Consider the following 13,802-nt stretch of genomic DNA (forward strand, 5'->3'; position numbering starts at 1 on the left):
AAGGACGCCTTCGGGTGCGGGAATTTCTCGCTACATTGAAGACCTGTTGGTGACCTTCTGCTGTTTTGTCTATGGTCGGGTTGTTGTCTCTTTGACACATTCCACATTTCCATTCTCAATTTTACTCGATAATAAATAAATTAGCTTTCAATGTTTTTGGTTTGTTTTTGTCTTAAAGCATCCAATTAATTATCTAAATGACCTTCGAAGACGGCGGAAGGTCAGATAGCATGCTATAAACATAAACACAAAAATGAAGATGATTAACGTGCAATTAGAATACAGATTCAGTGAGGTTGAATCTCTTACAAGTGAATAATTCACCACCAATATTTCATATAATATTCTGACAAAATTGAACTAAACTGGGTGCAAAAAGCGAATAATTATATCATTATTAAACTTTCATTTTCATTAATGGCTGAACAAAACAAAAACAAAATATATATTTGTATCTAGCAGTTAATCCCCATTTAAAATGTGCTACTCTTAATGTAAGGTAACATCTTCAATCGCTTACGTCCTATGATTCTTGTCTTACTCAGGCAAAACTTTCGCTAATTTTATCAAGGGTAGACTACTCCTGTTCCTTTCGCATTTCACATTTACAAGGGTTCTCTAATTTTGTCAATGTCAATGATGAGGTGCAATGGTACTCCGAACCTCGATGGTCGCGCTCGGGTCCAATGATACGGTTAAATGCCGTCTCGAACTTAATATCAGTTGCTGTACTTCATTGAAGATTTCATAAAACAACAACAGGAACAGTTCAGGACAATTATAAACAGTCTAGTAATTTCAAACATGGAATGAATAACGCACGTCTTCCAATGATTGACATTTAAGATTATAACATAATTATAATTAAGAAAAAAAATTAAAAAAAAAAAAAAAAAAAAAAAAAAAAAAAAAAAAAAAAATGGTTCTTTGTGTATTAGTTTTTGTTATTTGTTTTAAGCTAAGAATCTATGGGGTGGGCCAACTCCTCTTCTATAGTAATTACAGTTTATTTTGTGAGTGTGTCAGTACACCCATGTCAGTGGAGAACTAAGTGATCAAAAATATATTCAGGAAAAATATTTAATAGCAATTAACTTGGTCATACATTTTGGTAACTTTTTCACACAACGTTGGCTCCTGAACTAGTGTAACTCACAAAAGGGCCGATAATGTAGTTTTCTCTTTTATTTTCTGAATAATTTCTGGTTGAATTCTTGCCATAATAGTGAAAGGTTGTATATAGAAAGTACATGTAATCTGAAAACACGTTATTGTATTTGTCGATAAATATCTAATCATGTTTTGTGCTTTAATTTCTGTTTTAATAATAAAATAAAATCATATGGTCAAACAATTTTGTTTTGATCTATTACTCAATCTTCGATCTAGTTGGTAGTGAAAAACGTAAATACAAAATTGACGTTTTACATGATGACGACGTCACGTTACATCTAATCAGGCACTATTCACAAAGAACACCACTATTAAAGATGTATACCGACACATATAAGAACGTTAACTTAGTTAGCCTTAACATAAAACCATGAATTAGTGTCATAATTTCAGACAATTGATTCACTTTCTTATCATCAATATTGTCGATAGTGTTATATTTGAACACCCAATATAAATCATTCTTTTCTAAAAAAAAAATCGACGAAACACTTTGGTTTCCAATTATTTCTTGATACCTAGCGTGAATTCCTTCATCTTAGCAGCTAGGGCATTAGTTACTCCAGTTTCCTCATCCCCAAAAACGGAGTTCATAGACATATCCGGTGAATAATGGGATGCAGGGGGCGTTCTGCCATAGACCTCTGCTAGTTCACGAAAGTAGGAGGCAAAGTTACCACAGCATAAACCAATGTATTGCACACCTATCTGTTTGGCCTCATGAGCAAAGTGACGTATGTCGACAGAATTACATCTGACACTCTCTAAATCATTTAAGTAAAGATGTTTACCTGCAAAAAAATAACACAATATCACATACACTACACTGTCATATAACAAATTTAAAATAATGATGTGCCGATAAATTTCAGATATTTATTTGGTTTTCGTAGAAGGAGTATATTTTTCGGTTTTGGTTTCCAGTAATGTTTTTTTTGCACATTTTTTATGTATATAAAGTTAATATTTTAGAGGTCTATCATTTTTGTTAGAAATGTATTTGCTTTTAAGATTTGTCATCGTGCATGAAATAGCATTTCAGGTTTTATATATCACTGGTATTAAAGAGATAATAGTAACTACAATTACGATTATCCCAATATGGCGACGGTAGATATAGGTAAAATCTTTACACTCGTTTTTCTTAAATGTAGCATGTATTTGTCAATAGTTACTCAGCTGCAAGGTTTATCTATACCATTTCATCATATTTGAATCGTAACGGTGCACTGGAATTGTCTAAGCGCTGTGAAAATAGCCGTTAAAAAATTCGGGATGATAATCGTAACTCGGAAAAAAGATAATCGTAATTATGGTATCTAAAAATAAAAAAGATAATCGTAACTGGAAACTGTTTTATTGATATTGACACTAAAAACGTAAATCTGATAGCATATTATGAAATTATAGCGATGAATTATTTACGAAACGTACCAACATCTTATGACATTTCTGTTTATGCATATATAATTAATAGTTCTTATGAAAACAGCTACATACTAGGATTTTTCTTGCATTAATGCTGTAAAAAATAGAGGAATGAGATTTTTTATGGGTGTGGGTAAATACACCCCAAACTTAGCCTTATATGGAGATATGGGTTGGATGCCCAGTATTATATCTCAGTGGACATGTATTTTTAGATTATGGTCGAGACTTACTAAAATGTCTCATTGTAGAGTTAATAAACAGGTTTTCTTATGGGGCAATAAATGCTGTAATAGAAAATTTAAAAATTGGAATTATAGAGTCAATGTGAAATTTAGAGAAATGGATATGGAGTTTTTATGTAATACTGATTTTTCTATTGATAAAAATACAATTAAACAAATTGAACTTGAAAATTTTTGTAGATATAAAGAGAAGTGGTACTCTGACTTAATGTATAATGAAAGAAGTAAATTGCGAACGTATAGAATGTTTGAGCAATGTTTTAATAGAGACAAATATTTATGTATTAATATGCCTGGAAAATATAAGAGTGCATATGCTTAATTTAGATGTGGTGTTGCACCTCTGAGAATAGAAACTGGTCGATATGAAGGCATTATGGTTGACAAGAGATTATGTTTTAATGAGTAATGTAAGAAAAATAACATTATTGAAGATGAGAAACATGTGTTAATTAATTGCCCAGTATATGCAGATTTACGAGCTATTTTATTTAGACATGCTAGCTCTTTTAATTGTGATTTTGTTAATTTGTCTGATGATGATAAATTCAAATTTTTATTCACTGATGAAAATGTGTGCTATTTTTTAGCCAAAATCTGCTATGATGTATTATTAAAAAGAAAAGGTATTTTATATAATTGAAGATAATAATGTGTATTCCGCAAAATTAGAAACAAACTTATTAAAAATTCATAAATACTCGGTATATGAAAAGTATGCTGCATACATATGCATGGAAGATATTGTAGAGAAAAATATTGAAGGTACTAAACAAGGAACATTTTTGTATTTGCATGCTTGCCATATAATTAGTACTTTTCTATTAAATGAAAACAAAAATTAGCCTTACCTAATTTTCATGCATTTTTCTGATGCACAAAATATTTGTTTCAAAATCTATAAAAATCTTTGTAATTAAACCAGTTCCGACTGTGATGATCTACATGTTATGTCCTTTGATGTAATTTATCAATATACATATTTGTGGGGTTTTTTTTCGTCTGTTAAATGCTTCGTTAGACTATAGGTAAGGCTAATAAAAACAAAAAAACAAAAGTAACAATAAACAAAAGTAAAAAAAAAAAAAAAAAAAAGTGACAATAAACAATAGTAACAATAAACTGGTAACTATTCTAGATCCTTAACCATTGCAATGTTTAAAGAAACGTCCTAAAATACATGGGTATAATTTGATTAAAACATTTGAACTTAATTTTTAAATCAAATATTATATCAGTGTAAAATAGAAAAAAGTGAATTAAAGGGAAAAATATGGACGGCTGAATTTATTGAATTATAAGGAAAAGGGAGATATGGGGGGTCAGATATGAACACTAAATCCGATAATGCAGTTTTTATAGATTATCGTTGATCATCTCAACGAGAATGATTTTCTCGCTTGAGCTGGTACAGCGAAAGTGAGAAATTCAATGAGAAAATCAATCGAGTTGAGATGACCAATGATAATCTGTTTATCGCTATTTTACCTATGACGACGTTGTCAGTTTCATGTGAATTTCGTTCGATTCATGTCAATTTCGTTAGCAACGCCACGTGGCCTCCTTAGTTTCTAGCAATAATTTTTCCATCTCAATCGAGAAGCATGATATGAAAATTATCACAAAAAAAGATCTAAGGAAAAATGCACAAAATAGCGATAAATAAAGTTATTGACGGAAACTTTTGTTCATTTCGCACAGAATTTTAGTATAAACCTGTTATAAGAGGCAAACAACATGACATATGAAAATGTGGTATACGTGACTTTCATTTTGAGCAATGAATTGAAAGGATTGCACTTTTGGAATATGGGATAAACTGGGCATTTACATTTTTAATACCAGAAGAAAAATACCATAGAGTTACGATTATCATCCCGAATTTTTCAACGGCTATTTTCACAGCGCTTAGACAATTCCAGTGCACTGTTACGATTCAAATATGATGTAATGGTATAGATAAACCTTGCAGCTGAGTAGCTATTGACAAAAGCATGCTACATGTAAGAAAAATGAGTGTAAAGATTTCACCTATATCTACCGTCGCCATATTGGGATAATCGTAATTACAGTTACCATTATCTCTTTAATACCAGTGTATATACTCACATGGCTAAGGGTGCATACATTAACAAAATTCCTAGTCTCAATACATATTTGTTTCTTTTCACTTTCATATGAAACGATTCCAATGAAATTTAGAGCAATAACAGCGTATTATATTCCCTTCTATGTCTAGCAACTAAGAAATTATTAATTTGTAGTGTCTCATATACTATAAATGTACCAGATCAATGTGATTGCAAACTGTCAAAAAATAATAGGAGTATTATTATGTAATTCATAGTTCAAATATCGTTCATAGTCATTTAAGGTCTTTCCATTACACCAGTAGCTATTGAAGTATTATCTCTATTGTTTAATTCTCGGCTTTATATATGTAGAACTCAAATCTATGGTGGGTTCTTAATCTATGGCAGATTCGTAATCTATGGCAAATGTGACGTCATGCCATCCCAAATCTAAGGCAGATTTTTTACAATCGTAATCTATGGGAAGTTTTGTGACTTCCTAATCTATGGTGGATTTTTGTTGTTTCCAAGTCAATGGAAAATTTTATGCAAATAGAAAACAATGCAGTACATATAAGACCATTGACTTGTCTTAAACAAGTGGAAATGTACGTAACATGTCTATAAACATGACTTTTTTTTGTGTGAAATAAACATTCCATAATGTTAAACAAAATCGTGATGGTAACAAAAAAAAAGTTATCGTTTGTTGCAGCAAAAAAGAAATATTGCGTTTTTCTAATGTGACGTAATTTAAAAATCTGCCATAGACTTTGAGAAAACAAAAATCTGCCATAGATTTGAGTTGTTTGGCGTTTGTAACGTCACATTTACCATAGATTAGGAATATGCCATAGATTTGGAACCCGCCATACATTTGATTCCTACATATATATTCTAATTTCTGATTAAAAAATATAAAAGCCTCCCTAACTAATTAAATGAAATTGAGATAGGCCTCAAAATCTTAAAGACGTCACTGCCATTGATTTTTTTTTCAAGCATGATCGTTTGTGAACGGTCTGTGAATCTCAGACTATTAAAACTATATAATTTACTGTGACAGTTCAACGACACTGTCCTGTATTTCTGACCATTCACTAAAACAACGAATGTTAATAAACTGTATTTCTGAGGTCATGGAAGAAAAAGATTACAAAATCGTTAAAATGGTGGGAGGGTATTAATTAATTGTTTAACACCTATGTGTATATATTTGAATATTACTCCTTCTTTAAATCACAATCTGTGGATTTTCTAGCATTGTGAATTGAAACATGTTATTTACTAATATAAAAAAGTTTTTTATATGTTAACATAAAAACTGATAGAATCGCAAGAGCTGCACACGAAGAGAGACCTGGAGCATCGACAGTCAAAGAGTGAAAATTTAAGTTTCAGATCCGTTCATCATCCGTTATATCCGTTATACGTCCGATACAAGACCGTTTCACATTCGTTCAACATCCTGTTTTATCTGTTAAACGTCCAGTAGACGTCCGTTGGTGAATTTATCTGACAGACCTTCAACAGATATATAACAGACACTTAACGGATACAAAACGGAAACGAAACGGAGGAGTACCGTACAAAACGGACGCCCCTCGGACGTTCAACGGACTTTTTATCCATTGGACGTCCGTTTAAAGTTTAGAACATGCTCACCGGACAGAACGGACGTCGACAGAAAAATCGTACGCTAAACGGACTTGCAACGGACGTTTAGCAGATAAGAACGGACGTCTAACGGGTATGAACAGATTGAAAAAGAGTTATCCGTTAGGCGTCCGTTCGAGCTTTCCGTTAAGGTGTGACCGAGGCTTAACGTTTTAAATCAATCAAAATATTTAAAAAGATAATAGTGAATTAACTACACAAACTTTTCGTGTGCATGTTAATTTATGCGTGAAATTATACGCAGTCGAATAGTCCCGAGCCACCTCAAGGAATGACTGTAAATTTTTTTTTGTATATGAAGGAATAACATAAAAAATGTAGTTCACTGAATAACACGCGTAGCGGGTTATTTTTAAGTGTGAAACTCTTTTTATGTTATTTTGAATAGACAGAAAAAAATATTACAGTCATTTCTTATAATTTAATACTAATATCATTTTAAACCGGAGTAAACCATGAAAACACGTTGATGAAGTCACGCTCACATGATAAAATTTTGTCTATGGGCTGATAAACAAAACAGCGTCAGCCAATCAGAAGACGCGTTACATCCAAAATTAAATTATTAGGTAAATAGTTTAGAAATACAACAAAAATGTACCGCGCCTCTTTTTTTGTATGGTCTTACCTGTTTTTGGATCTTTCAGGGACTGAAATGTTCTGTATTCATCAGTACAACGGAATGGAACCGGCAGTGCAGCAATTGGACCCTTTAATACATTTGAAGAGTAGTATAATGATACCCTAGAGTTAAGAATATGTATCTATTAACGTACCCTAGCGATACACGTTACCGTTTTATCACGTATGTGAAATAATCTGTATACCCTATGCACAATAAACACGTCTGCTTGGAATACAAAGTTGAACAAATAAAGCAGGTTTTTAATTCCTACAAGATACATCTTCTTCTCTAATTCTTACCCGTTTATCATTTTCCGACGTGTACATATTTTTTATTAAATAAGCGTGTGATACGTTTGATCTCAGTTCTTCATTGGTCAAGATTTTATTATAACGTCAAATTTTCTTGTTCTTCTCTACATTTTCTATTGTGACGTCATGGACAAGGGCGAACATTCCAGAAAACGTCAAAAAGAACGAATACATCTTTATTCAGAGATACGGAAAAAAAAGGAAAACAATCCAGTATATCTTCTTGAAATCATTGGAGAAACAAATTCTATCAATAAATTTCGTGCAATTCGATTTTTAACAACGACAGTTTAATCCTTTTAAACATTTTTATAAAATCATGGCAAGCCTCGCCTTTTATTTTTCAAATTTAACTGTTCGGAATGAATAATTATCGTTTCACACTTAATACAGTCACTTTGGTAGAATATGTACTTAACTCCAATTAAATAAGTTGTACAGTAATAAAACTTTTAAGGTTAAACATTTGAAGGACAGATGTGCATACAATATCATAACAACTAACTGACATCAGATTTCTCTCTACAAATTTAGAAAAGCATCCTGGAAATTGAATATTTTTACATTATGGCGACACATTCATAGCACAGTCGATAGGACCATTAGATTATAGATAGCATCCCATTACCCTGCTGCTTAAAGGACTTGATTTTGGAATGCACTTGGTTTTTTAAACGTTTTCATCTCAATTGGGTTTTTTTAGACTTAGATATTTCAAATGAATGCAAGGGATGAAATATTTTCTCCTGTGATTAGCTGCAAGAACAAATAGTTTCGCGTATATCTAAGGAACATGAATAAACTGTAACGCGTACAACTATAAACAAAACAAAATGTTACTTGTACCTGAACGCTGTGTCATCATTTGTTAAATTGGCATGCATTTATTGTTTTGAAACGTTTAAGTCTCATTTGTTCTCAAAATAATTTAGATATTTCTGATGTTTGTATTTATTGTATAAAACTTTAGATTTGTTACTCCTCAATGTTAGGCAGAATTTGATTTGATGATGAAACTATGTTGACCCAGATAAATGTTGATCCATTAAATATGGAAAGGGGTGACAGGATGAATGAAGCAACAGTTACGTGTATCTTCACGGTAAAGAAGAACAAGAACAAGAAGACGAAGAAGAATCGTTCAACAGAAATATAATAGCTCACATAGAGCGTATTATATTAACTATATATAATGAATGTCAGTAGCTAATGAAGTGTCAGATTACTTACTTTACAGGTTTTTCGTATTTCTCTTAGTAAAGGAAGCATTGTTTCCGGACCTCTTGCACAATTAAGGCCTACAACAGCCGCTCCGTTTTCTTCTAGAATTCTGCATGCCTCTGGTATAGGTACATCGTCTGTGGTTATATCCGGGAAATATGCAGCGATTGTTATAACTGCTGGTTTCCCTATTTCGAATTAAAAAAAACAACACTTTTAACCCTCAAATAGTTCTTGAAACTCTTAAGACAGTAACAGCATACTAATACGACAGGCTTGAAGATACAGCAAGATAAATCATGTTACGGTTCATCTAGAGAATTTGACTTCGATTAAAAATAATGTATATTTTGACACATTCTTATTCAGTACCAAATACTAAATAGATTATATATTTCGCGAGTTGCTGAAAGATTATTTTATTTGATTATTAACAATACCTTTTCCATACTCTTTAATGCATTCCAATGCAAGCATTGCTTCACCAAGTGCATTGAAAGTTTCTCCTATGATATAATCAACACCTTCCTCTACGGCCCATTCTATTTGTTCCTGTTGTAAATGCATATGTTAAATATGAAAAATATTCATAACTAGCACTAGGTTATTAAAAAAAATCAGGAGAAGGTGGCCCATTTAATTATTTACACTAGTAAACCAGTTTTGATTTGAAACGATCATTTTGATCTAATTAACTCTAAACAGACTGAAAAGTATTATTTTTAAGTAATTTTCAACGTTTCAGTCATTATTTTTCATATTCACTGTGGTAAATAGTTATTAATTTTGATCTGAAACGGTCATTGTGATTTTAGCAGCTCTAAGAAGACTGAACAATATTTTTTAAGTCATTTTCAGCGTTACAGTCAATATATATACTTATCCACTGTCATATATAGTTAAATAAGGTATATAAGGTATTTTGTAGCAAAGATATAAGCATTTTTTTTTTATATTAAACATATCAGTTTACCTTAAACATATCTCTGACTTTAGCATTAGCCTTTTCATCTCCCGGTACAAACACAGTAGAATTACACAATCCAAATGCAAACAGCTTATTGTGTTTTCTTGCTACTTTCCTAGCTATCCGTAGGGCAGTTTTATTAAGCTTTTCCAATTCATCTTCTCTTCCTATTATTTTTAGTTTTTCTCTGTGACCATAATACTGTTGCAATATTAAGCATATTACATGTATTTGTTTTTATCAATGCTAAATTAATGATTATAAAAGGTGCTCGCAATGTTTGTTGCATGGATAGCAAAGGTGTATGAAAAAGTCTAGAACTAAACAAAGTAAGATTTTTAACATCTAAAGACAATAAACAGATGCATTTTAATCAAAACAAATCTTTTCGGAAGTTTGACAGTTGAAAATTTCTCACGCTATGATATTTAATATAGAATATACGATTATACAGCATAGCTTTTCCGATATTTTTACTTTTCCTTTACTGTGATTTTCAAATCCTCTAAACTAAGTTTAATATAAGTCATTCACAAGGAGTTTGGTATGTGCTATATTGAAGAGGGACGAAAGATACCCAAGGGACAGTCGAACTCATAAATCTTATAAATAAACTGACAACGCCATGGCTAAAAATGAAAAAGACAAACAGACAAACAATAGTACACATGACACAACATAGAAAACTAAAGAATAAACAACACAAACCCACCAAAAACTAGGGGTGATCTCAGGTGCTCCAGAGGGGTAACAGATCCTGCTCCACATGTGGTACCCTTAGTGTTGCTTATGCGATAACAAATTCGGTAAATAGTCTTATTCGGTCGGTCACATTCATGAAAGGGAAGGGGGTTGTAGTTACGGCGTAAGGAACATATCCGATATCATTTGTGCAACGGTTATTCCATAACGGTCAACCAACTCGTGATGGCGTCCGTAAAATTTACGAAGGAATGATTTCAACTTCACCATTTGGAACTCTTGGTTTAATAGCTTCCTTGTGAGCAGCAACCCTCCATCAAGAAAATCGTGATAGGAAATGCAAGCACGGGAATATCGTATCAATTGGAAGATAACAGATATAGGTGATAGTAAAAAAAGAAACAAGCAAAACAAAATGGCTGAACCTACAGTGAAAGCTTCAACAACATCGGATCCTGCATGAACAAACTCCTCGTGCATCACTTCAACTAGTTCTGGATTTTCGACGACTACTTCCGGTGTATTAGCACCATATTTCAGGTATCCTCTTCGACCAAATTCGAAAAGATAACCTTCTGCGATGAGTATGTTTTCACCATTCTTTAATCTCTGAATAAAATCTGTAAATTATAATAGGTATATGGGGTGTGATGTCCTACAACATGACGAAACTAGTGAATTAATATATATCAAGCAGATTATTCAGGTAAATAGCATGATTATAAGATAAATATATAACAGAGATTTTAAAGAAATGTAACGTTACAACATAGTTCAGAACGCATAATAAAACACATTCTATCATTTATTTGGCTCATGTCCAATGAAGATAGTCACATTTTTAATCAAGTGAGCAATTTAATTAATAATTTAAATGTTGTTCGAAAACAACTATTAGAAAATTAGTGAGTTTATATATTTTCTTTAAAAAGACAGAGGCATAATTTAGATATTTGTAAAACTTCTTATTGTAGGATCATAAAAGCTTCCTTGTAATCATTGATTTAATTGTATTCAAACAATTGTAATCATTTTGTAATCATTTGTACCAAATTTAACTTGTAATTAATCTGACTGTAATGGGCGTCTTTAATTGACAATAAAATATATTTGATTTGATTTGATTTGATTATCGTTAAAAACGAAACCTAATTGAAAACATATAACCCTGATTATTGTTTGTATAGCTGAGATAGTACTTCCTGCTAGTCTAAAGCGTTGTTTTCATGCAATCTATTACTGTGCAAATCTATTGTAATTCTGGCTTTGCATTTTTTTATGCATCTACACGATTTATATGCGTTTTTAAATACATCAGATATCTTGTATGTCTGGTCATAAAACATACAGACATAATGCTTCTAATGTTTGTTTCCAAAGGTCCATCCAATCATCTCATAGATGTGAACACTATAAAAGAACTTTCAGTGAATCGCAGTATGAGAGATGAATATGCGCTCACTTACTTATCCAGAGGAAATCCCCTACACTATTTATAGTATTCAAGATACGCCTTTTATTCAAACATTTTTGTTATATTTTACCTTATTTGTTATCAAAGCAGAATTTTATTTTGACGCAAATGAAATATATCCTTTTGGCGTAAATAAAATACTGTGTTTTTCAATAATTGACACAGCGCAAATGCAATGCGTCCACATCCATTATACAACTGCGATAAACTTATGTATCTGTAATTTTTAAGTCTTCTTCGTGATCTGCTGTATTATTTTACACTTTTGTATCTTAATGTTTTCATTGGAGCATTTGTATTTAATTACCTATGTCTTCCATGTTAAAGTTGCATTAAGATAGAGTGAGTACACACTTCAAAGGGAAACACTTACAGTTCTTAGAAGGCCCTTTCCTTTAAGTACATATGTTATGCATATTCTGTCTATACATTGGTTGCAACGATTAATTTTTTTCACGAAGTGTAAGGTTGATTTTATATAAAAATTTCTTACCTGAAGTAGACATTGACATGCAGTTAAAATTCTGTGAAAGTGTGTACTTCGTTTATAAAAGCGTGTTATCTTTCATTTATCGGAATAAATGTACCTATCCATGACCTGTTCGTGTTACATAAGGTGTAATCCTCATCTATTTAAGGTCAAGATTCAGTAAATAGGCTGTGTCTCAGGTTTTGGTAGAAATTTGCTTACAGCTTTTATAAATGACTCGTTGAGCTTTATCTGAAAATCATACGGTCTGGGGTAAAATTCGTGTCTATCCCATGTCATATCGTTGTAGGGTAATGTAAATAAAATTAACAAGAGTACGTTGCATTTCTGTAAATATTGACAATGCAATTTCCCATAGAATCTCCTTTTACGGCTAAAACTGTACTACTTTTACTAAAAAGTTTTGAAAAAAATCATATCTTAGAATGGAAAGTTCATACGCACTACTATTTTTTTCAAAGGTCAAAAGGTAGGGCTATGCAGCATATTTTCAAAGTTGATACTCCGAACTTCTATGAGTATAAACTAACACTAAATTTCTTAACTACCCCAACCTTAACTGTAGGATTACCACAGATTTGAATATAAACAATATGCATATGTATACTCAGTGGTAACATAGAGATCATAACTGGGAACAAGTATGTAAAGAAAATTAACTATATATATATGAATATTCTATATCTGCCAGAAATAGGCGCGGTATTTACAAAGTGCAACCTGTAAGACAAACTAACGTCAGAAGCCTTGGTATAACCTTCCTCCCCTTTGGTCTCGACCGGTGAAATAACAATTAAAGGACGAACAGTAAAACAAAACAAGTCATCAAGCGCATGTATACAGTACACTCAAGTAATTGTATATAACGCCATAAAAATACTAGTTTTAGTAAATGACAGTTGTTATCTAATAGTTAATTTCTGTGTGTGTTGTATTGTCGTTTTTTTTTTTTTATCTTTTCATTGTTTCTCTTGTTTCATTGTTTTTCTCTGATAATTCCCTCGGTTTTAGTTTGTAACCCGGATTTGTTTTTGTCTCAATCGATATATGACTTTCGAACAGCGGTATACTACTTTATTTAGTAAAATGTAGATAGACTAAAAACTCAATATTGGAGGATGCAAAGTGAATGCAATTTAAAAAAAATACCACCAGATAATATCAAGAACAAATATTTGGGAAACAAACTACACAATAGTTGATATGTTTCACTGCATGTAAACTAAATATCGTTACTCGTGCGAGCAGATTTTGCAGATGAAATATATACAAAACATAATCTCTTTGTACCATTATGAAAAAGGTTCCATGCAACCACAAAATTGTCTTCAATAGTGTTATATCAAGAACCTGTGATTATTTATTTATTTAAATGGCATTGTATTCAATTTCCTGCAGAATCCCTCAAGTATGGTGA

General features: G+C 31.8%; 1 protein-coding gene across 1 annotated transcript; it reads right to left on the reverse strand.

Moving 5' to 3' along the window:
* Nucleotides 1-1,066: 1,066 nt before the first annotated feature.
* On the reverse strand, nt 1,067-12,581 carry LOC134712632 (betaine--homocysteine S-methyltransferase 1-like). Its single transcript, XM_063574367.1, has 7 exons — nt 12,389-12,581; nt 10,851-11,041; nt 9,726-9,920; nt 9,193-9,304; nt 8,762-8,940; nt 7,224-7,305; nt 1,067-1,964 (listed from the first exon to the last, which is right to left on the reverse strand). The coding sequence occupies exons 1-7, from the start codon at nt 12,405-12,407 to the stop codon at nt 1,678-1,680; spliced, it is 1,065 nt and encodes a 354-aa protein (XP_063430437.1). The 5' UTR covers nt 12,408-12,581; the 3' UTR covers nt 1,067-1,677.
* Nucleotides 12,582-13,802: the final 1,221 nt, after the last annotated feature.

The sequence above is a fragment of the Mytilus trossulus genome, chromosome 3 (assembly GCF_036588685.1).
Source record: "Mytilus trossulus isolate FHL-02 chromosome 3, PNRI_Mtr1.1.1.hap1, whole genome shotgun sequence".
NCBI classification, from domain to species: domain Eukaryota; kingdom Metazoa; phylum Mollusca; class Bivalvia; order Mytilida; family Mytilidae; genus Mytilus; species Mytilus trossulus.

Coding starts and splice junctions, on each gene's coding strand:
- LOC134712632 (XM_063574367.1), bottom strand. Junction 9,921..10,850: donor ATGTTGTTGAAGCTTTCACT/GTAGGTTCAGCC, acceptor ATATTGCAACAG/TATTATGGTCACAGAGAAAA. Junction 1,965..7,223: donor CCTGAAAGATCCAAAAACAG/GTAAGACCATAC, acceptor ATTTTTTTGCAG/GTAAACATCTTTACTTAAAT.